General features: G+C 43.8%; 2 protein-coding genes and 1 pseudogene across 2 annotated transcripts in view; 2 read left to right on the forward strand and 1 right to left on the reverse strand.

Moving 5' to 3' along the window:
• LOC131995567 (uncharacterized) overlaps positions 1-24363 on the forward strand; it is a 446417-nt gene that overhangs the window by 178494 nt on the left and 243560 nt on the right. The window lies entirely within an intron of this gene.
• Positions 7270-7637, forward strand: LOC131995610 (histone H3-like; annotated as a pseudogene).
• LOC106095030 (histone H2A-like) lies at positions 22220-22697 on the reverse strand. Its single transcript, XM_013262275.2, has one exon. It carries the CDS (start codon positions 22654-22656, stop codon positions 22294-22296), a length of 363 nt encoding a protein of 120 aa, XP_013117729.2. The 5' UTR covers positions 22657-22697; the 3' UTR covers positions 22220-22293.

Raw genomic sequence — 24363 nt, forward strand, 5'->3', positions numbered from 1 at the left:
GACCCAGCCCTCACATCAAAGGGATCCTCCATATCAACCGCGCCCTGTGCCTTCGAGAAAGAGTCGGCCAAAATCTCCGCCCTACCGTCATCAGTATAAACCCGTCTCCCCTGAGAGTCAGTCAAGTCAACCATCCTCCTTCCTACTTTCGTACCTGTAAATCTCTGCGATACATATTTTTCCCTGCCACAATCTTGCCCAATAGCCGGACGCATCTCTCCTCCTCAAACAGAAATATCCTCTCCCTTATAATCTTGTCAAGTAACCTTATCATAGTCCTCACCGTACCTGCCTCCTGGAGGCCGTGTAGTCTGTAGAGTCTCCGCCTAAGGCCCTTCTTCTGCGCTATCAACGACAAAATATCCGCTGGCAAATCGGGCAATTCCCTTCCCTTCACCCCAGTCATCGGGATGCTCCTTTCCATAGCCCCCCTAATGGACATAGTGAGCCTCTCCACACCATCATCCAACTCCTCAATGGTGCAATTCCTGTCCAAAGGCAAAAACGCATCCCCCATCAGACCAACGAGACAATTATTAAAAATACCGACGTCCATCCTCTCAAACTGAAAATACCGCACCGGTACACTACTCTCCAGATCACCAAGCGTAAACTCTATGCAGACAGCCCTATGGTCAGAGTCATAGTCTAGGGTCTTCAGTCCATTCACAGTCTGTGACCCATTTGGCCCGTCCTTCAACATAATCCCAACCGTCGTGATGAAGAAATCAATGTACGACCTGCTCGTCGTCGGTCCGTCAGTAGGCCTCAACACCAATGCCGGGCTCAAATCCAACCATTCCTTCAATCTCCTACCCCTCGTATCCGTAAAATCATCCCCCCAATAGGCATGCCGGGCATTAAAATCCCCACCAATAATCGCCTCATTGGAACCTATAACGCCCTCCAGTCTATCCATATCCTCCATGTCGATAATCAACCCTGGCCTAAGATACAGTGAGCATAAAACAATACTCACCCCACTTCTCCTTCTGACTCTCACAATAGTACCCTCTGTACCCCCAAGATCAGCATCCAATCTCTCACCCCTTATACCATCCCTCAGGCATATCGCCGTCCCCCCTCCTCTCCTACCAGTCCTATTCTGTCTAAAAACCTTATAACCACCCAATTCAAACAAATGCCTATCAGACAACTTATGCTCAGCAATCAACAAAACATCAGGACGATGTTTCCCAACAAAGATCTTAAGAAAATGCCTCTTACTCCTGGCCACCATCGAATTCACATTGACGAAAATACACCTAAAACCGTCCATCATCACCAAAGCTAAGCAGAAAACCCATCATCGCCCTCTTCTTATCGTCATCACTAGCCAGCCTACGATATTCCCCTCTAAAGGCCTCAATCCTGCGCACACATGGCAGAAAGCCCTGGCCAAACAACCTCTTACACTCCGCATCGAACCCTCCCATGAGTGACTCAGACCTAGCCATCTCCTGTCTGCCTGCAGCCCCACCAGCCACAACCGAAGCCTTGGCCGCATTCGCAAAGGTCATTCCTCTCGTACCCGCACTCGAAGCATCCATCTTAACCGCAGCATCATTACGGGCATGCCCACCATTCCTATCAGCCTCTCTCCTTTCCTGATATCTACGTAATATCTCTATCCTCTTGGGGCAACTATGGTCACTAGCAACGTGTCCCTCAACATCACAATTAGCACACCTAACAGGACGCCCTACCTTCCGCACTATCCCACCCGTATCCGGATCCGTCGTAACGTTCTCTTCTACATTATCATCCCTACATGGCACCTCACATCCCCCGGGCCCATGGGACTGCCCACACTTCACACAACGATAGTCCAAGCGACAGTTCGGTGATGTGTGTCCAAACCTTTGACAATTCCAGCACTGAACAATCCCCTCCTTCTTGAAATTAGAAATCACCACCTTACAATTTAAAATGTACTGTAGTCTACAGAACGCCTTAATATCAGAAACTGCATTAAGCTGTACTATCCATCTATCTCCTCTAAGTCTTACTATTTTCTCCACCTTAATGTCCATCCCCTTGCTATCCAAGAAAACTCGCAAGTCCTCTACCTCATATGTACCAGATAGCCCAGCTACAAACATGGTAAATGGTCTTCTTTCCTTCGGTGTGTATGTAACATACTTATATTTCCTCTCATCAAACATCCTACGAACCTTATCATAATCCTCTAGGGACACCGTCTGTAGACTTAAGACATTCTTATTATTAATTTTCACAACAAAAAGGGCGTGCCCCAACAATTTTCTCAATATCATATTAAGCTCCCTAACATTAGCATTATAAACTTTTATAATAGGTGGGCTGACCTTACCATTCCTTCTTCTCTCAGACATCGTCTCATTCCTCTCTGGCTCATTGGCAGCCCCGCTCATCTTCTGACCAGCCAAAACATTGTGCTTCATCTTGGGTGTCTCTTGATTTGGAATCTCCTTATAGCCCTTCGGCACTGCCCCTTTGCTAGTTACTTTTGCTGATGTTGTCTCATCATTTCCAAACGCAGTGCCAAGGTTTCCGGCTACCTTGACCGACTTGAGACTGCTACTACCCACAGAAATATCGTCAGTCTCCATCTCTTGTAGTTGTAGATTTGTAATGGCTTCCTTTATTGTTGGTTTTGCCAACGTCAAGTGGCTAGTGACAGGTGCCATAAGTGCGCCGCCCTTTGTGCTTGTCTGCAATGATGCTGCACACAACTCATCTAACTTCATCCGTAGTTCCTTTATTGTTTTTTGATACTCATCCACTTTGCTCTGGAGCTGCATTATTTTATACGCAGCGTCGCCTTCAGCTTCACTGCCGCTGCTTGTCTTCTTCTTCTTTCTTTTCTTTTTGGTCTTTGCCTCGACAAATTGATTGCTGTCAGTCGAATATTGCTCGAAGTTTACACTATCATCGTTAGTCTTAGCACAATCATTTCCATTATTTCGGCTTGTAGGGGCACTTGCCTTACGCTGTACAACAGTCTCCTTCTTATCTATAGCATCAGCCATAGCTAAAACACCAAATCTGTTCTCACAAGAGTTCATATTCAAATTAAAAACGAGTTCATTACAACCATCATTCAATTTTTCAAAATCAAGCGAATTGCTGCCTTTTATTTGTATATTATGCCCCAGAGGGACATTCACATTTCGCTGGTCTAGCTGTCGATTTTGTGCCAGCACTGGCGACTACTATCACTTCTCAAATTTTAGGATACCAAATTTGGCAAAATAATGTCTTTGCGCAGCCCTGATGACTACTACCACTTCTCACGAACGGCACCTAAGGTGTCAAAAAGTCACTTCTACCGAGATTAAAATCTGTTATCAAACTTTGAAGATCACTTTCACTGTTGGCTCACGATGTTTGCACCTCAAGCACCAATCACTGAATCCTGTGTGTGAAGCGCAGTTATTATTGGACATTTTTATACGTCACTTCGAAATTTGAGAGTGGTAGCAGGCATTGAATTTGCCGTACCTTACTCTAAAAAGTGAGAAGCAATAGTAGGCAGCAAATTTGGCCACATTGCTTGAAAAAGTGAGAAGTGCATAGGAGGCGGTATTTCCTCATTCCCTATATTGAGCTGACCAGTGGAGGAGAAGATCAAATCACAAAGCAACACCGGCGCACACTACCGATGTGCGCCATTGGGAACCAGTACCTTTGTTGGCAATGGTGAAAAACAACATTGCAATCAAATGGCCGAGACAAACTACTACAACCTTTTGAGCGAGCCTTCTCAAAATGATGCTCCAGACCGAAAAACTATGGGTGCTTCAGGAACTGGAAGCGCCAGGAAGGAGAACGAAACATGTACGTCAGACGGTAGTATGCGCATAGATGACGTCCAAAGGCGTAAACATAAAAAGAACAAGAAAAGCGGTAGCGGCAGCGGCAGTGACCCACGCTATGAGGACTTTAGAATCGATTTGTTAACCTCACAATATATGGAAACAATCGAAAGATTGCAAGATGAAAATAAACAACAACGCTCGCAAATACAAAGCAAAGTTCCTGAGGCACAAACTATGCGAAATAGTAGCCCTGGTGAAACCAGTGGCAATAGGAATGCTGCATGCCGAGGCAAAAATGATGAAAATAGCATGGATGTCGTTGTTGAGATCCCCTCGAGCAAAAATTTTGATATGTCGGCCAAAGTAGCTGAAGACTTTGGCACTGCGAAGAGGTATACCAAAGATACAACTGTACAGAAGAGAGAAATATGGGTGAAGGCAACTCCAAACACGGCAACACCAATAGACACCAGTAAAGGCGCAATAAAGAAGACAACAGCCCCCGTCCAAATATCAGAACTGAAGCAGGCGAATGGCAAGAGTGCAACATCACTGACGAGAAATGGCGAATCAGCTGAGACGCATACGACATCGCGGATTACACGAGGTAAGTCCAGCCCACCAGTAATTAGAGTTTATGGGAGTAATTCTAAAGAACTGACAGACAAATTGGCATAAATAGGAATCTGATTGGATTGAATCTATGTAAGATCGAAGACCATCAGAAAACAAGAGATTTTATAACTGAACTGGGGCTGAATGGGCCCACGAGGAAGACAACATCGTCCAGCTCATACATCGACATATTTATGAAGACTAGTGGAATCCAGCCATCGAATATGGAGCGATTTCACAGGGGACTCGAAACACTTGATTTCGATTCGGACCATAGGGCAGTCCTTCTCGAAACTTGCGGCATGGATTTTGAGAGACATCAACCCATGGAGATATATGACTATAAGAGTATGAGGGTCCGGGACTTCAACAATAGGCTTAATTTGGACCTGAACAGATACGAATTGCCGACCGCCAGAAATTTTACAGTAGCGGAGATTGACGAGGCAATTGAAGGCATGGACAGGGCCTTTTCTGTGGCCATGTCTAAGGGGATATGGAAAATCAAGCCACATAAGGGAACTCTGAGGAAATTGCCAGATGACATTATGGACCTCATACACAGGAAGAAGACTTTCAGGAGAAGAACATTTAGGATAATCGATCAGCAAGAATCTTCAACTCTTGGAGCGATCATTAGAAACCTGGGCAACATAATAGCCCAAAGCATCGCACGTTTCGAGGAGGAGAGCTACCTACGGATGCCAAACAGCATAAGACCGAACAACGAAATGTTTGGAAGGCTCAAGCGCATTAGCGACGTTAATGGAAACGGAGAGTGCGTGACATCCCATGAGGGGAAGGCGAATGTTATCGCAAATGAACTGGCAAAGATTCAAATGGATGTTTTTGCCCCCAATAAAGCCATCAGAGATCGGAATGACTCTCCGCAGGATGAACAATAAGAAAAGTTCAGAGGATGATGGCATACCGTACTATGTACTTCGCAGGACGGATATGAGGACGTGGCGTTTTTTGACGATAATCTTTAATCACTGCCTAAATCTTGGATATTTTCCCAAGGCGTGAAAGACGGGAAAGTCATCCCTATTTTGAAACCGGGCAAGGATCCAACATCGCCAGCTAGCTATAGGCCGATATCACTGCGGTCATCGATCTCCAAGCTTTTCGAGATCTTTATCCTGCAGGAAATGAACTGCCACATACAGGAGTCCAGAGTACTAAGAGAATGGCAATTTGGTTTCAGAGCATCTACCTCGACGACACACGCTCTGATGGCCCTAACTAATAGGGTGGTATACGGTTTCATCGATAGAAGTGTCACAATAGTGGTTAGCTTGGATTTCGAGAAAGCCTTCGACACGGTCTGGCAGGAGGGCATAGTGCGGAAGATGAAGATGTTCGGCTTTGAAGGCTTCCTTGTTGATATTGTGGAGGACTATCTCAGTGATAGGTCATTTGGCGTGGTGATAGCCGAGTCGCGGTCTGCGACACAGGGAGTCAGAGCTGAAGTCCCACAGGGTTCTGTCCTTGGGCCAGTCCTCTACAACGTTTATCTCGCCGATATTCCGGAGCCGACTAATGGAGAGCTTCTCCTCATATATGCAGACGATATTCTAGTTGCGTCGACGCACTCAAGAGCGAAAAGTACTTTGAGAGATGGAAACTTCGCCTGAATATTCCGAAATGCAGGACAATGGTCTTTAGGGGCATCAGACGGGACCTCTACAAGAATGCCGGGTCCTACGTACCCTGCATAAAAATCGGCGGCCAGACGGTGTCAAACTACAGGTCGATGAGATATCTAGGGGTGACATTTCAAGAAGACATGACATTTACCAGAAATGTCGATTGTCTCTTGGACAAGGTAAAAGCCGCATGTCACACTTATGCGGCACTGCTGAGAAGAAAGGGTGGGCTAGGTAAAAGGGTCAAATTGACAATTTATAAACAGGTCGTCAGGCCCACGATGGCATATTCTTTTCCTGTGTGGAGTTCTATATCTTCGAGCCAGATGGAGAGGATAAGGTTATTCGAAAGAAGAATGCTTAGGTACTGTCTTGACCTAAGAACGATTGTGACAGAACAGGGTCAGTACAGAAGCCCTGCAAATAGGAGGGTGTATGGGGGCGCCGGATTGCCCAGGATAGATGTATTCATGGTCCACATGGCCATTAGACCCCTGCAAGGATACACTACACACCCAATCGGAATCGTTCGCGATGCATGCCTCACCCGCCAGGAATTTGACATCCTTAAGGACGCCGGAAAGGTCCTCCCCCCTACATGCCTTGGACATATGGCCGACAGCAATATGCTATTTAATGAAAACGGTGAGCTAATGTACTACCATAGAAGATACGGGAGACAGGACTTCGAAGAACCTGTATACAATACTGATCAATAGCGGCCCATTTGGCATTTTAGCTCCCCTTGTAAATATTTGTAAATATGTAAATAGCAATATTTGTAAATAGTTTTTCTCTGGATTACATGTTTTGTTTTGTTTATTAGTTCTAATTAGGTATAGGTAGCTGTAGGAATTAGTCTTAGTTTTCAATGATAAATCTCGAGTTTTACCCTTTTATACGGGGATACCGGAAATATATTTCAATTGAATGTATTACTCCCAATGCTGCTAGCAACTGAATGAATGGGCTGGGCTTAGCCTCAGGGCATTTAATTTTATAATATAGAAATGTATACTTCTAGGAAATACAGTTATATGGATGGAGAATGAATTTGTAATTATAATTATAAGATAACCCCTTGTAAACGTATATAATAAGAGAAATGGGAAAATAAATAAATAAATAAAATGTAAGGCAACTATTACACTGTTAACAGCGTTTGTGTGCATATAGTGAAGTGAACTAAAAACCTCTAGTGAAAAATGGCTCGTACTAAGCAAACTGCCCGTAAATCTACTGCTGGCAAAGCCGCTCGTAAGCAATCGGCTACTAAAGCTGCTCGAAAGAGCGCACCAGCCACCGGTTGTGTTAAGAAGCCACGTCGTTTCCGCCCTGGTACCGTTGCTTTACGTGAAATCCGTCGCTACCAGAAGAGTACTGAATTGCCCTAGATTTCAAAACTGACTTGCGTTTCCAGAACTCTGCTGCCATGGCCTTGCAAGAAGCAAGCGAAGCATACTTGATCGGTCTCTTCGAAGATACCAACTTGTGTGCCATCCATGCCAAGCGTGTCACCATCATGCCCAAGGCTATCCAATTGGCTGGACGTATTCGTGGAGAACGTGCTTAAATTATTGACATTTTAAAAAGCCAACTTTTTTTTACAAAAACATTCGGTCCTTTTCAGGACCACAATATTTTTATTAAAAAGACAAAAATTTTATACAAAACTTACAACTTTTTATTTTTATTAAAATAAATATATACTCTTTTTTTATTTAGGGATGGAAAAATTTACTATTTATATTAAAAAAATCTTTTCTACGCGTTTTACTTTTGGTAATATTGGTTTCAAAAGATGGAGCGAAAGCAAAATCTTTTTTTTTTAATTTATTTAATTTACTTTTAATGTTGAATTGAAAATTTTTATTTTCTATTGGCAACAGTATATTTGCTGTTATTCTTTTTGCAAAATTTGATTTTTCGTATTAGCTACATAACGAGAATGAATGAAGAAAAAAGCAGACAGGCCAAAACATTCGAGAGAATTTTAACTTTAAATAGATACTTACATTTTTTCTGTATTTTTTATTATTTTCAAACAAATGATATTTTTTGCTTTTCTAAAAACCTATCATGTTTCTATTTATAATGTTAAGTGTGAACATGCTGTGACCTAACAGCCCTGTAATCTCCTTCGTGAAGTTCTTAATATTAACGTTGTATATTTTTATTATAGGTGGACTGGTCTTACCTTTATCCTCGTTACCCTTCGTATTCATATTATGATCCATCGTGGACTTCTTTGCTGTCTGTTTCGAGATTGCTCCACTACTTCTTCTAGACGGCACCTTGATGAAACCAGCTTCATCATCCATTTGCTGTTCGGCAACAACAGTCTCTTCATTGTCCCGCTGCACGGCAGTAGCAGCCTCTTCCTCCATCGGAGTTACTTGGCTATCGGCTACATGCCTCTGCCTCTGGGGGGGACTTGGCTATGGCTTAAGCAGATGATATTATGATAGCGGTTACCCACCCTAGGGCGTGTTGGCTCAGAGGAGGATGGAGGGCTACCTTGGGGAGCTGGTACCTTATTTTGAGCGGTGGAGACTGCGATTGAACCTGGGTAAATGTCGGTCCATCATGTTTAGATTTAGAGGCTTGGGACTTTTTAGGAATGTATGGCTTTTTTCCCCGTCGGTAAGGATAGGCGGTACGGTACTTGCTAACGATGATAACATCAAGTATTTGGGTATTGTTTTGCAAGAGAACATGTCGTTTGTGAAACATGTTGATGAGACAATAAGAAAGGGAAGGGCGGCTTATGCTATGCTGTATAGGACTATGAGTATGAGAGGAGGGCTGAGTAGGATGGTCAAGATGATTATATACTCCCAGGTTGTTAGACCGACGATTTCATATGCGTTCCTTGTCTGGTGTTTTGGTGTCGTCTAGCCAAATGGAGCGCATTCGCAGATACGAGAGGAGGGTGTTTGTCCACTGCTTTGGGTTCAAGGGAAGATTGATGGAGGAGGGGTACCGGGCTAGACCTTCGAATAGGACTGTCTATGATGAGTGCGGAATTGTGCGGATAGATGCTCACATGGCAGGGCTGGCAATTAAATTTCATCGGGGTTGTGTGAGTCACCCAAATAGGAAGGTGAGGGCATGCTGTATCTCAAGGGAGCAGTATGATAGGATAAGGGAGACTGATGGTCATATGACCCCGAATGGCTTACTATTTCTTAATGAGAAGGCTTGGTGTTTATGCGATGAGATTTTTATTTTTTTTATTTTTCTGTTTTGTATATACATATGTAAATATTTGTAGTTTAAGTCTTAGGTTAAGTGAAAAAGGGTGCTCGGTTTTACCTAATTTTCCCGGGCTATTTATTGGATGAATGAATGGACTTTATTGTATAAGAGGTCAGGTGGGCTGACCTGAAGAAACCTACTTTTAAGTATATAGTGTTATATTCTTAGATAAATGTAGAAATACATGTTAAGAGAATTTATAGAATAAGAGAAACATAAAATGAAAATTTAAATAAGGAAAAAAAAAGAAAAAAATGCTCCATGACAAACCACAGATTTTCACTAACTTAGAGATTAAAATTTGTCAAACTCCGCGAGCCAAAAAACACGATGTGAACACAGAATTGGTGAAAGTGAATTCAATTCAATTCAATCTTTTATTCCCAAGTCCTTATATAAATTACAATGATAGTTATATCTTATTTCAAAATTTTGACACAAAGTCCTTCCCTAACATGTTTAAAATTTTTCTAACGATATATGCTTTCAATCTATAAACTTAAAACTATGTGGCAAGGCCAGCCCGTTTATACATTCTTTTGTTGACATCATTCGTTGTAAAAAATTCCCAGGGAAAGGGATGTAAACCATGAGATGCCCTCATTCATCTCTTTAATCTAAGCTTACTCTAGAACCAACCAAACTAAGAAAACGTATATACAAGGGAAACAAAAATAACCAATACAGTACTAGCGAAGTATATACAATATTTACAAAGTATTTACAGAGGGGCACAAAAATACAAAATAATACAAAACAAAATCAAAATAACACAATACAAAACAAAAAATCCGCAAAAATTCACACTGTGGTGGGGCCTCAACCACCCAACCACTGATCCAAACTGTACACCATATCATCGAACCCAAAGGTCCCAAACCTCCTATTGTTATACAGTATCCTGCCTTCATCATCAAAAACTAGGCCCTTCCTCCACAAATGCGGAAGACACATTGGACTTTGATGACCCTCGGTTTCCATAAGTCGGTCAAAATAATCCTCTGCCAGCTGGCAGGACCGAACGATTCCGTTGGGGTGTCCCTGATAACCCAGGAGGTGATCGATGGCTTGCGCTGTCATATAGCCATCGATACGAGTCATGCAGCCGCTTTCGTACACAGTGCGGTTACTCGGTCTCTCATAATAACCCTGGGCCGTCCTTCTCCTTCTCAGCTCTAGACAATACGCAAGTGTTCTACGCTCTAACACCCTTATCCTTTCCATTTGACTGGATGAAATTGTCGACCATACTGGGAAAGCGTACGCCATCGTAGGCCGCACCATCTGTCCATAAATCGTGAGTTTAACCTTACGGCTAAGGCCTCTCCTTTTCACTAGCATCCATATCATCGAATGAAGCGCAGCTTTCCCTTTCCGGAGTACCTCGTCCACGTGCCTCGTAAATCGCATGTCTTCCTGGAAGATTACTCCCAAGTATTTCATCTTATCGGTTCTCCCGATGACTTCATTTCCGATCCTAATCCCGGGGACGTAGCGTCGGGCATTTCGATAGAGGCCTCTCTTGTTGCCTTTGAATACTATGCAGCGACATTTGTCTATGTTCAGATTAAGGCGCCACTCCTGGAAATATGCGGAAAGCTGCTCGAGGTATGCAACCAATCGCCGCTCAGCCACTTTGGCCCTCGGATGGGTGGCTGCTATTAAGATGTTGTCGGCATAGATGAGGAGCATATCGCCCCCCTCTGGTGTTGGTATGTCTGCCAAGTAGAGGTTGTAGAGAACCGGTCCCAGCACAGACCCCTGCGGCACCCCCGCAGTAATTCTTCTCTCTTGTGATCTCGCCTCGCCAACTGTGACGAAAAAGCTCCTAACACCAAGGTAACTTTCAATGACCCTGAGGAGGTGTGGGTCAAAACCAAATCGCTGCATCTTCCGGATAATTCCACCTTGCCAGACCGTATCGAAAGCCTTCGAGAAGTCCAGGCTTACGGCAATCGTGGCGCTCCTTTTATCCAGTCCTCGACAAATCTTCTCAGTGAATGCAACCAGCGCATGAGTGGTTGAAGTGCCTCTTCTAAATCCAAACTGGTTCTCCAACAAGATATCTCTATCCTCAATATGGTCATTCAGGCGTTCCAAAAGGAAGATCTCAAAGACCTTCCACATGCTTGATAGCAGTGAAATGGGTCTATATGGGTCTTTCCCGGGCTTCAAAATGGGGACTACTCTCGAAGACTTCCAACCCCTTGGAAAATATCCCAAGTTCAGGCAATGGTTGAAAAGTAATGCCAAGTGATTCTACATCTCTAAGCGCGTCTTTCTAAGGATAAATGCCCTAATCTTGCGAAACATATCTGGACCATTGGAGATACCATGCAAGATCTTAAGAGCCTCCTCCTCTTCGAACATGCAGATCCTTTCTCGTATTATTGTATCCAAATTTCTAATCGTGGCTCTCAATATATTGTGCTCCTGGAGGTCGTGGATGCGATACATTCTCCTGCGAAGAGTCTTCTTCTGATCTATGAGCTCGAGGATATGGCGGGGCAGCTCTTTCATTCGTCCCGCTCTCGGTCTTATCTTACGTATGGTACTATCCATCGCATTCGTGATCGCACCAGTTATGGCATCTACCGCAATGTCGATGTCCTGCATACTGGCGTTCCTGTCCACCGGCAGGGAGACTGTACCCAGTCCCACAGCCAATTCGGCATTGAAGCGCCTGACATCCATGCTCTTGTAATCATAGATCTCTCGTATCGAATTCTCCTCCAGCGTCCCCGTCAGTACTTCAAGCAGTACCGCCCTGTGATCCGAGTCGAAATCCAAGGTCTGTAGTCCATCCGATGGCATCATTGTAGGCATAAGTTCCATCGTCGTCAGGAAGTAGTCTATGTACGAGCCAGCAGTCCGTGATATTCTCGTCGCCATATCAGTGCGCCTCAACTGCAAATTCAGACTCATAGAGAGCTAGTCGAATAACAAACGGCCCCGCGGATTCACCGAATCTCCTCCCCACTGCGTATGCTTCGCATTTATATCGCATCCAAGTCATTCGTCCCAAATACAGCATCCGGCGGGCAGTACAGTGCCATGAGTATCACATACCCGTCACCGCGACCACCAACTCTCACCACCGTACCCTCAATACAGCCAAAATCAGCTGCCATCCTCTCCCCTTTTATCCTCTCGGCCAAACAAACTGCAGTCCCCCCGCCTTGTCTGTCTCTCCTGTTCTGCCGAAAAATGGTGTAGCCATCCAAAGAAAAATTGTGCCTCTCAGATAGTTTGTGCTCCGCAATTAACAGTACATCTGGCTTGTGCTCCTTAACGAATAAATTCAAATAATGTCTTCGATGTCTCGATATGACGGAATTGATGTTAATAAAAATGCATTTTAGTCTAGTCATAGAGCCTTAGTCCAATCATCATCGCGAATATGGCTCGCGTTTTCTCCTCATCATTCTGCAGTGTTCTATATGTCTCTGCATAATCTCCAATCCTACGCTTGCATGTAATGAGGTCCTTGCCCAATAAACGCTTGCAATCGGCATCAAACATCGCCATCGTGTCAGCAGCAAAACCAGTGAAATCTCCAGAGCGAGGGGGGGTAGCCACCGGTTGTGTCGGCATAGTCCTCAGTGCCGACGAATATGATATATTACTCCTTGTGCCAGCCATCACTTGCGTCGCAGGCATAGGTGCACTCCTTGCATTCGTTGGTGCCACATCCTTGGCAGTCTTATACATCATTTTCCTTTCAGACATTTTACGTAGCAGCTCTAATCTCCTAGGGCATTCCCTCTAGCTAGCCACGTGCCCATCAACATCGCAGTTAGCACAGCGCACCATCTGGCGCCGTGCCGCGGACTTCACCACGCCACCGGTAGCAGGGTCTAGTCTAATACCCCTGTCTCCGTCTGCTTCAGCGAAGTCATGCTCTCTCCCTCCAAGCTGGCATTTTCCGGGTCCATGAGACTGCGCGCATTTCACGCACCGGTAAGGCATCTCACAATTTGCCGAATTGTGGCTGAACCTCTGGCAGTTCCTACACTGCACCAGGCCTTTCCTCTTCTCTATCTTGACTTAATTGTTCAAGATATACTGCATTCTACGGAATGGCTTCGCATCTATGCCACCCTCGACCTGCACAATCCAACGATCACCTCCCAGTTTAATAACATTACCCAATCTCAGATCGGGCGCGGTTTCCCACATATATGACCGAAGGTCATCAACGTCGTAAGTGTCAGAAAGCCCCTTCACTAACATCGTGTAAGGCTTCACGTCACTAGGAGTAAAAGTAAAATAATGGAAACCTTCCTTACTCAGCATATTCCTAACTAGATCATAGTCCTTCCTTTTATACACCCTGAGGTCCGTTCTGTTCTTATTCACTATCCTGATAGTGAATAACCCACTACCTATCCTCTCCTTTACCTTTGATGTCAACATCTTCACATTCGAATCATATACAGTAAATAACGGGGGGCTGGCCTTACCTGATGTCTTCTGCGTTGTGGACTCCCTCTCTGCCGTCAAGTTCCTTCTATTGCCCTTGGATGTAGATGGACAATCTGTTGCAGCAGCAGCTCCAGTCTCTATTCTAGGGATTGACCTCGGCATGGTCACCTTATTTGTACTCTTTGTCGCCGGCGGTGCGACTTCTTCCCTCATATTTAGGCTCACTTCGGAGGTCCCATCGGCCTTGGCCTTGTTGTTGTTGTTTTAGGGATTGCCCCCTTTCCAATCGTTGTTTCTTTTGTCGCCGGCTGTGCGACCTCATCTATTAACATAGTGTTGTCATCAGGTAAATCATTGGACCAATTGGCACTGGAGATCGTTTGTGCTCTCTGGGTATCAGTGGTTCCAATATCAGGTATTAGCTGGTTGGCAGTACCATTTCTCAAGCGGGCATTCTCAGCAATTAACTGCTCAACTTGCCTTTGAAGACGATCGATGGTGTCTTCTAGTTGAGAAAGCTTCAGCTGTTTAATCATGTCCTCGTAGGCTGAATCATCTTCTTTGTCTCCCTTCTTCTTCTTTCTTTTACGGTGCTTTTTACCAACTACCGTTTCGAAGCCATCTGATGCGCAGCCAGCAACATCTGTTATGTCGCTTTCATCATTTGTCCTTTCTATGGGCAATTTTGCTGACTTATTTAATGGGTCAGCCATTTTCTTTGTTATCGCATGCTGTGGTTTGCTAACAACCGTCAGGAACTTCCGCCCTTCTGCGGACTCCAATGAAGCTGCATCATCATTATTTCTAACAACAAAATTACTGCTCGTACTGTTGTTAGTTTCACCATTTCTATCATCCTTCGAATTTATTGTTGTATCTAGTTCAGCGAATCGGTTGACGGATTGGTGAAATTCGCCAAAAGCACTTAAACTAGAGGCATTAGCCACAACCTCCTTTAAATTTTGCATATCTCTGGTTTCGCTGCCTCCTAAGCGATTCTCATGATTTTGATTGACATGAGACAAATCGTCAAGCTGGTTATGAGATTGTGCCAGCACTGCTGCCTACTCTCGATTCTCAAAAATCAAAGTAAGATGGATGGCAAAATCAAAAATTTGCCCAGCACTGGTGCCTACTATTGATTTTCAAAGTAGACACCTAAGAAATCACAATTTTCACAACTTTAGATAAAAATTTTATGTCAAGCTCCGCGAGCCAAAAAACACGATGTGAACACTTCAAAAGGCAAACACAGAATATTTATGTCTTCACAATTCAATCTTTTATTCCCAAGTCCTTATATAAATTACAATGATAGTTATATCTTATTTCAAAAATTTTTGACACAAGGTCCTTCCCTAACATGTTTAACATTTTTCTAGGGATATATGCTTTCAATCTATAAACTTAAAACTATGTGGCAAGGCCAGCCCGTTTATTCATTCTTTTGTTGACATCATTTGTTGTAAAAGAAAAATTCCCAGGGAAAGGGATGTAAACCCTGAGATGCCCTCATTCATCTCCTTAATCTAAGCTTACTCTAGAACCTACCAAACTAAGAAAAACGTATATACAAGGGAAACAAAAATAACCAATCCAGTACTAGCGAAGTATATACAATATTTACAAAGAATTTACAAAGGGGCACAAAAATACAAAATAATACAAAACAATAATACAAAACAAAATCAAAATAACACAATACAAAACAAAAATTCGCAAAAAATTCACACTGTGGTGGGCCCTCAACCACCCAACCACTGATCCAAACTGTACACCATATCATCGAACCCAAAGGTCCCAAACCTCCTATTATAATACAGTATCCTGCCTTCATTATCAAAAACTAGGCCCTTCCTCCACAAATGCAGAAGACACATTGGACTTTGATGACCCTCGGTTTCCATAAGTCGGTCAAAATAATCCTCTGCCAGCCGGCAGGACCGAACGATTCCGTTGGGGTGTCCCTGATAACCCAGGAGGTGATCGATGGCCTGCGCCGTCATGTAGCCATCGATACGAGTCATGCAGCCGCTATCGTACACAGTTCGGTTACTCGGTCTCCTATAATAACCCTGAGCCGTCCTTCTCCTTCTCAGCTCTAGACAATACGCAAGTGTTCTACGCTCTAACACCCTTATCCTTTCCATTTGACTGGATGAAATCGCCGACCATACTGGGAAAGCGTACGCCATCGTAGGCCGCACCATCTGTCCATAAATCGTGAGTTTAACCTTACGGCTAAGGCCTCTCTTTTTCGCCAGCATCCATATCACCGAATGAAGCGCAGCTTTCCCTTTCCGGAGTACCTCGTCCACGTGCCTCGTAAATCGCATGTCTTCCTGGAAGACTACTCCCAAGTATTTCATCCTATCGGTTTTCTCGATGACTTCATTTCCGATCCTAATCCCGGGGTTGGTAGAGCGGTGGACTGTAGCAGAAATTCAATTTATGTCTTCACACCACGACTTTTGTTAAGTGCAACCAGTGAGAAGAAATAGTAGTCGTCAGAACTATGAGAATCGCATAGGAGGCAGGGGAATTGATCTAGTTGAGAATTTGTGCACTGTAGTTGCAAACGCTTCGAATATTGTCGTCAGCGACAATTTTCTGATCCCGACTGGAAAGAATATCAGCATGAGGCCTATGCTACCGACTATGGCAAATAATAAAGGCCCATTAAATGGTGTTGCTGGTGATAAAGCCAGCAATTTTGGTGATTGCACAACGGTATATATTAACATTGATGGACGAAAAATATTTTGCGCTACCTCTCGATCTTTGAGTACAAGGCAAGGCGATGACTGGCCTTTACAACGAATATCGATAATGCTACAAAATCCGATGGAGCGGGTTTTTAACATCTGATGATATCCCGATTGTTCTGAGCCATAGATATAGAAAGCGCAAGATGAAAAAAGCCCAACGAGATGGCGATTCACCCACTGACGGCAAGAAGCTGTATCAAATCCTTAAAGAGCTTCAAGCTACAATAAAATTACTCCATGAGGAGAATCAAGCACTTAGAGCTGAACTGGCTGGAATGAAGGAAAGCCAGGAAGATGAGGCAAATCAGCAGAAAACTACTGCACCGATTTCGGGCTTGGCTTCTGAAGCAAGAAAAGAATGTACAATCCAACCTGAAGAGGTCGCACCGCCGGCGACGAAGAAATTGGATATAGGAAAAGGGGCGATTCCTAAGACGACCTGGAAACCTGAAGCTAAGGTTCATATTGGCTCCGATGTTAGCCATGATCTGATGATGACAGAAGGTAAGGCCAGCCCTCCGTTATTTACCGTTTATAATGCAAATGTGAAGACATTGACATCGAAAGTAAGGCTGGCAATAGGTAGTGAGCTACTTACTGTTAAAGTGATAAACAAGAATAGACTAGATCTTCGTGTGTATAAGCGTGAGGATTATGATAAGGTGAAGGTTATGCTAGGAAATGAGGGCATGAATTATTTTACTTTCACACCCCGTGATGTGAAGCCGTACACCATGATGGTTAAGGGTTTGTCGGACATCTACGATGTTGATGACCTTCGGTCGTACATTAGCGAGGCTGTTCCTGACATGAAGCTGGGGCATATTATAAAACTGGGAGGTGATCGGTGGGTTGTGCAGGTCGAGGGTGGAGTCGATGCGAGGCCATTCCGAAGAATGCAATACATTCTTAACTGTAAGGTTAAGATAGAGAGGAGGAAAAGGAAGGGACTAGTGCAATGTAGGAACTGCCAGAGGTTCGGACACGTCTCGAGTAATTGCAAGATGCCATACAGATGCGTCCAGTGCGCGGAATCGCATGGCCCAGGAAATTGTACCCTTGGAGGTAAAGACGAGGATATCGCTGGAGCAGAAGGAGGGGATGACCTCAGATTGGATCCCACAACCGGAAATGTGGTCAGAACGACGGTAAGACACTAGGTGGTACACTGCGCGAACTGCAACGCTGATGGGCACGTTGCTAGCTCAAAGGAATGTCCTAAAAGGTTGCAGCTACAACGGAAAATGAATGAGAAGAAATCGACTAATAAGGCCGCCAGGAATGTGACGCCTATAAACACCCGAGATACAACGGCGCTTGTGGCGTATAGATCGAATGAAGTGTCGTACTCAGCGGCACTTAGGACCTCTTCAACACGACCGGCGGCTACCGCCCCCTCGGTCTGGAGACTTCGCAGAATTCGAAGGGAATACCATGGCGATGTTTGACGCGGACTGCAGACGATTGATTGGCAAAGACTTTGTCTCGTGTATGCGCAGGATCGGAGATTATGCGGAGACATACAGAGGACTTAAGACAGATGACGAGAGATCGCGGGCGATATTCGCGCTAATGGTAGGCCTCATGATTAGACTCAGATGCATTTTCTTCGGTTTCTAGACACCGTAAACACTACATAAATTTATTTGTGAAGGAGCATAAGCCCGATGTACTGCTCATTGCAGAACATAGGCTTACAGGGAGACATACTTTTGCCTTAGAAGGATATACGATTTTTCGACAGAACAGGAGAAGCGGGCAAGGTGGGGGCACTGCGATTTGCTTGGCTGAACGGATCAGAGGTGAGCGGATGACTGCGGATTTTGAATGCATTAAGGGTACGGTGGTGAGAGTTGGTTGCCATGGAGGTGGACATGCCGTGTTGATGGCCTTGTACTGTCCGCCGAGTCTTACTTTTGGACCGAATGATTTGGATGCGATTGAGACTATGATAGGGTCGGATGGAGCTATCATAGGGTACGATCCAAACGCGAAGCACACACACTAGGGTGGTAACCTAGTGAATCCACGAAACAGGTTGTTGGACAACTGGCTTAGTACGAGCCCTAATTTGCTGGTAAGACGCACGGACGGCGCAACAAGGATTTCTCGAACAACTAACTCCTATATCGATTATTTCCTGACGTCTATGGAGCTTGCATCGACGCGAATGCTGTCGGATGGCCTGGAGACTCTAGACTTCTACTAAGATCATAGGGCGGTATTGCTTGAAGTGGATATAACGCCAATGAACGAGGGTTCGGTAAGGGAAATCTTCGATTTTAGGAGCATGGATGTAAGGCGATTTAACGATTTAACAGATTGGCAACGGAACTGACTGCGATCACAATGCCAGTGGATAGAAATGCTACCGTCCAGGAGATTGACATAGCGGTGGAAGGCATCACTGGCGCAATTAAGGAGGCGATGCTGGACAGTATCAAGAAAATCAAACCTAAGGCAGGACGAATGAGGGAGCTGCCACAGGAAATCCTTGGACTAATTGGCCAAAAGAAGACGCTTCGCCGCAGGATGTATCAAGAGCACAACATAATGAAGGCCACAGTGAGAAACCTGGGCAAAATTATATAGGACAGGATCCGGTTGTTTGAGGAAGAGGAGAACCTGGCATACTTACGCAGAATCGCGACTGGTCCGGATATGTTCCGGAAGGTGAAGACAATAGGCGGAAACAGGCGAAGACTTGGGATTTACGAACCCAGATGGGAAATGTACCACAAGCGATTTGAAAAAGGTCGAGTTGCCGGCAAGGACCTTTGCTGCTACACAGGTGAACTCCGTGCCTGATGATAGAGAACGGACATTGCCTATTATCGAATTCAGAGACCAATACCAGGCTGATGGGACAGTGACACCTGGTGCCCCACGCCTCAGTTTAGGCTCATTAAAACTCAGGAGGTTGGAGCTGTATTGAAAAGGCTGAATGGCAAGAAAAGCAGCGGGAAGGATGAGATCCCAAACTAAGTGCTGAGAAAGACACGGTCAGAGACGTGTCATTGGCTGACAGTGATAATTAACCATTGCCTGAAACGAGGAAATTTTCCTAAAACATGGAAATCGTCGAAATTGATACCGACCCTGAAGCCCGGGAAGGACCCCACCAGACCGGAATCGTATAGGCCCATTTCGTTGCTGTCGAGCATGGGGAAGGTCTTTGAGATCTTTCTTTTGGTAAGACTCAATGATCACATCGATGGCGATGAAATCCTTCTGGAGAGCCAATTTGGTTTTAGAAGAGGAACATCCACCACACACGCCCTGGTCGCCTTGACCGAAAAGATTTGCCGTGGATTCGACAGGAGGAGTGCCACGATTGCAGTCAGTCTGGACTTCTCGAAGGCCTTCGACACGGTCTGGCACAGTGGAATCTTGACTAAGATGCGGCTATTTTGATTTTGCCCGCATCTATTGGGTGTGGTGGAGAACTACCTTAGTGGCCGAGATCTCTCGATGGTGGTAGGAGAGGCGACGTCCCAGGAGAAACGTATTGCGGCAGGAGTGCCACAGGGATCTGTGCTGGGCCCTGTCCTATATAACATCAACTAGGCAGATATACCCGCACCGGCAGATGATGACCTGCTACTTATTTATGCGGATGACGTACTCATAGCAGCCACACATCTGAGGGCCAATGTGGCAGAGCGGCGATTGAACGCGTACCTCGAAGAGTTATCCGGCTATTTTGGGCAATGGGGGCTAGACTTGAATTTTAATAAATGCCGTTCAATCATTTTCAAGGGCAGTAAGAGAGGACTATATCGGAATGCACGTCGGTAGGTACACGACATTAGGATCGGAGATGACCACATCCAGAGCACCGGAATACTGAAATACCTAGGAGTAGTCTTCCAGGAGAATATGCGCTTTACGCGACATGTAGATGAAGTCCGCACTCCATTCGGTGCTTTGGATGCTCGCCAGGGGAGGAGGCTTGAGCAAAAAGGTCAAACTGACGCTCTACAAACAGATAATCTCGCCTACTTTGGCATATGCATTTCCGGTTTGGTCCTCGATATCATCTCACCAGATGGAGAGAATCAGACTGCTGGAGAGAAGGATACTGGCATACTGCCTGGGTCTTAAGAAACATAGGACAGCCGACGGATATTTTAAGAGTCCAAGCTGCCGTGCGGTCTATGATGGCGCCAGCATGACTCGCATCGATAGTTTTATGACAGCACAAGCCATCGATCACCTCCTGGGATATCAGGAACACCCGAATCAGTTAATCCGCGCCTGCCCAATGACGCAGGAGTATTTTTCGCGACTTATGGAGACCGGCGGTCATCAGAGCCCCATGTGCCTTCTACACTTGAGGCAGAATGATATGGTGTACGACGACGGCGGTAATATGCTACTGTACAAAAGGAGGTATGGAACCTACGGATTCGATAGCTTGGTGTACAATAGGGATCAGTGGTTGGGCGATAGACCCACCACATTGTGAATTATTTGTTTATTTTTGATTCATTTTATTTTATTTTGTTTGTTTTCTTGTGTAGATATTTGTATATATTTTGTAAATAGTATTATGTATGAAATGATTTTATTTTGTGTTTAGATTTTGATTTGTACATACGTTTTCTTAGGTTGTAGTGCCTTAGGATTAGTGTATTTTGGTTGAACAGAGAAGTTGAGGTCATCTCGGGGGTTACATCCTTTTCCCCGAGAATTTTTTTGACAACGGTTGATGTCAATGTATATATGAGCTTAGAAACCGGCTGGCCTTGCCACATAGTTTTACGATAATGATAGGAATATGAAAATATCCCTAGATAGATGTTAAACATGTTAGAGGAGGGCCTTAGGTCATTTAGATTTAAGATTGAAATATCACTGTTAGTATAAGAATAACTTATTATTACGTTATTCGTGATGCTGTCACCTACACTGAATACGCTAAGCGTAAAACCGTCACCGCTTTGGATGTCGTCTACGCTTTGAAGAGACAAGTCCGCATTTTGTACGGTTTCGGCGGTTAAACAGTATCTTGACGCTACTTTGGAGAAAATGTTAAATACTTTAAAACTAACACTATCGGTCCTTTTCAGGACCACAAAACATATTTAAAAAGAGATATTTCTTGTTACAAACTTTTATTAAAAACATAAAATTTATTTGAAAATAAATATTACCATTTTTCAATTTGCCGTCGGCAAAAAGGTAGCTTCTTAATATGAGTAAGAAAATGAACAATGAAAACCATGTGATATTAAAATGTAAAATAAATAGTTTTTACAGTACCCTAATGGTAACATTGATCCCATTAAATGCTGATAATCTTGAGTAGGGTCGATAAAACTAAATTCTTATTATGTTAATGTATGCAAAAGGGCGAAATGTTGATGAATGATTATTGATAACTGATAATTATGACATGTATATTAAAAGACCTGCAACAGTCGATAAGATGAAATCATATTTGATAATATTTACCTATAAACAATAGATGGCAGATTTTTTTTGTATTTACGCTTAAAACAGGATTGTTTAAGGAAATTTCGAATAACTAAATTACCAAATCCACTGCAAAAAATATATTTTTTTTATATATTTTTTTAAATTTAACTACAATTAAGATTTTATTTATTTTTCAAAAAATAAATAAAAAAATAAGGTAAAAAAAATAGATAAAATAAGGTTTGATATAGTTTTTTCTCTTTTAAAAAATTTTTTGTCGTCCTGAAAAGGACGGATTGTTGTTGATTTATACGATGGCCTATATTTGCATTTTTTTCTTTGATGCTCGTAGATAATTTAAGCCTTCTTTTCGGTCTTCTTGGACAAGAGAACAGCTTGGATGTTTGGCAATACACCACCTTGAGCAATGGTGACACCGGACAGCAATTTGTTCAATTCTTCGTCATTACGGATAGCCAATATAATAATTCTTGTCTTCTTGTTGTCACGAGCAGCGTTGCCAGCCAATTCAAGAACTTCAGCGGCCAAATACTCCATGACAGCAGCCAAGTAAACTGGAGCTCCGGCACCAACACGTTCAGCATAGTTGCCTTTGCGCAACAAACGATGGATACGACAGACGGGGAATTGAAGACCAGCACGGTTGGAACGGGACTTTGCCTTTCCCTTAACTTTGCCACCTTTACCACGACCAGACATTTTTAGTTATTTTTTTACATTCACTTCACTTAGCACTGAAACATAAATGATATTTGTTCGTAGCATGAACTTTAGTATTTATACCTTCGGATCTAGCGTGTAGCTAAATTTAGAGGGTTATTTTCGTAAACATAGCGACTGTTTTCGTCTACCTGAATATCTTGTGCATGAAATGGTATAAATATTCCGAGTAAGACGGCAAACACATAAAGAAAATTCTGTGTTTAGTGTCCGAACAGTCAAAACCTAAAGCGAAAAGTGAAGTGAAATTTGATAAGTGACTTCAATCGCGTGCTTGATAGCAAATTTTAATCTCTGATTTATGGTTTTAGTTTAGTTTATTTCCATTTCTTTTCTTATTTAAATTTATATTTCATGTTTCTCTTATTCTATAAATTCTCTTAACATGTATCTCTACATTTATCTAAGAATATAACACTACATACTTAAAAGTAGGTTTCTTCAGGCCAGCCCACCTGACATCTTATACAATAAAGTCCATTTATTCTTCCAATAAATAGCCCGGGAAAATTAGGTAAAACCGAACAGCCTTTTTCACTTAACGTAAGACTTAAACTACAAATATTTACATATATACAAAAACAGAAAAAAATAAAAATCTCATCTCACAAAAAGATATATACAAAAATTAAATAAAAATATAATTCCATAGAATCCAATGTCAGATCATTGGACCATGCTGTAAACAGGGCTATCTGTATTATACGACTGGTACCTCCTGTGGTAAAATACCACACGCCGCCTATCATCAAACACCAAGCCCCCCTCATTAAGAAATAGTAAGCCAATCGGGGGCATATGACCATTAGTCTCCCTTATCCTATCATACTGCTCCCTGGAGATACAGCATGCCCTCACCTTCCCATTTGGGTGACTCACACAACCCCGATGAAATTTAAACCCCAGCCCTGCCATGTAAGCATCTATCCGCACAATTCCGCACTCATCATAGACAGTCCTATTTGAAGGTCTAGCCCGGTACCCCTCCTCCATCAATCTTCCCTTGACCCCAAAGCAGTGGACAAACACCCTCCTCTCGTACCTGCGAATGCGTTCCATTTGGCTAGACGACACCAAACACCAGACAGGGAACGCATACGAAATCGTCGGTCTAACAACCTGGGAGTATATAATCATCTTGACCCTCCAGCTCCCCAAGGTAGCCCTCCATCCTCCTCTGAGCAACCACCGCCCTAGGGTGGGTAACCGCTATCACAATATCATCTGCGTAAGCCATAGCCAAATCTCCCCCCTGAGGCAGAGGCATATCAGCCAAGTACAAATTGTAGAGCACAGGTCCCAGCACAGACTCCTGCGGGACCCCCGTCGTAACAACTCTACCCTCAGAAACCGCACCCTCCATCAACACATTGAAGCTCCTACCGTGGAGATAACTTGCCACCATCCTCGTTAAAAAAGGTCCAAAACCATACCCCTCAAGCTTCGTAACGAGACCCCTGTGCCACACCGTATCGAACGCACGTTCAAAATCAAGACCCACAGCCTCCTGCGTCTTCTAAAGCCCTTCTAGCGCATGAACCGTAGAGGTTCCTCCTCGAAAACCAAACTGATGTTCCCCCAAGACACTACTCTCCTCAATAGCCTCATTCACACGCTCTTAAATGACAATCTCAAACAATTTCCCCAAACTCGATATCAGAGAGATGGGCTATAAGAGGACGGACT

This window comes from Stomoxys calcitrans, chromosome 3 (genome assembly GCF_963082655.1).
Source record: "Stomoxys calcitrans chromosome 3, idStoCalc2.1, whole genome shotgun sequence".
Lineage (NCBI taxonomy): Eukaryota > Metazoa > Arthropoda > Insecta > Diptera > Muscidae > Stomoxys > Stomoxys calcitrans.

What these genes read in the sequence shown, in the direction of transcription:
- LOC106095030 (XM_013262275.2), bottom strand. Translation starts at nt 22,656, where the DNA reads ATGTCTGGTCGTGGTAAAGGTGGCAAAGTTAAGGGAAAGGCAAAGTCC.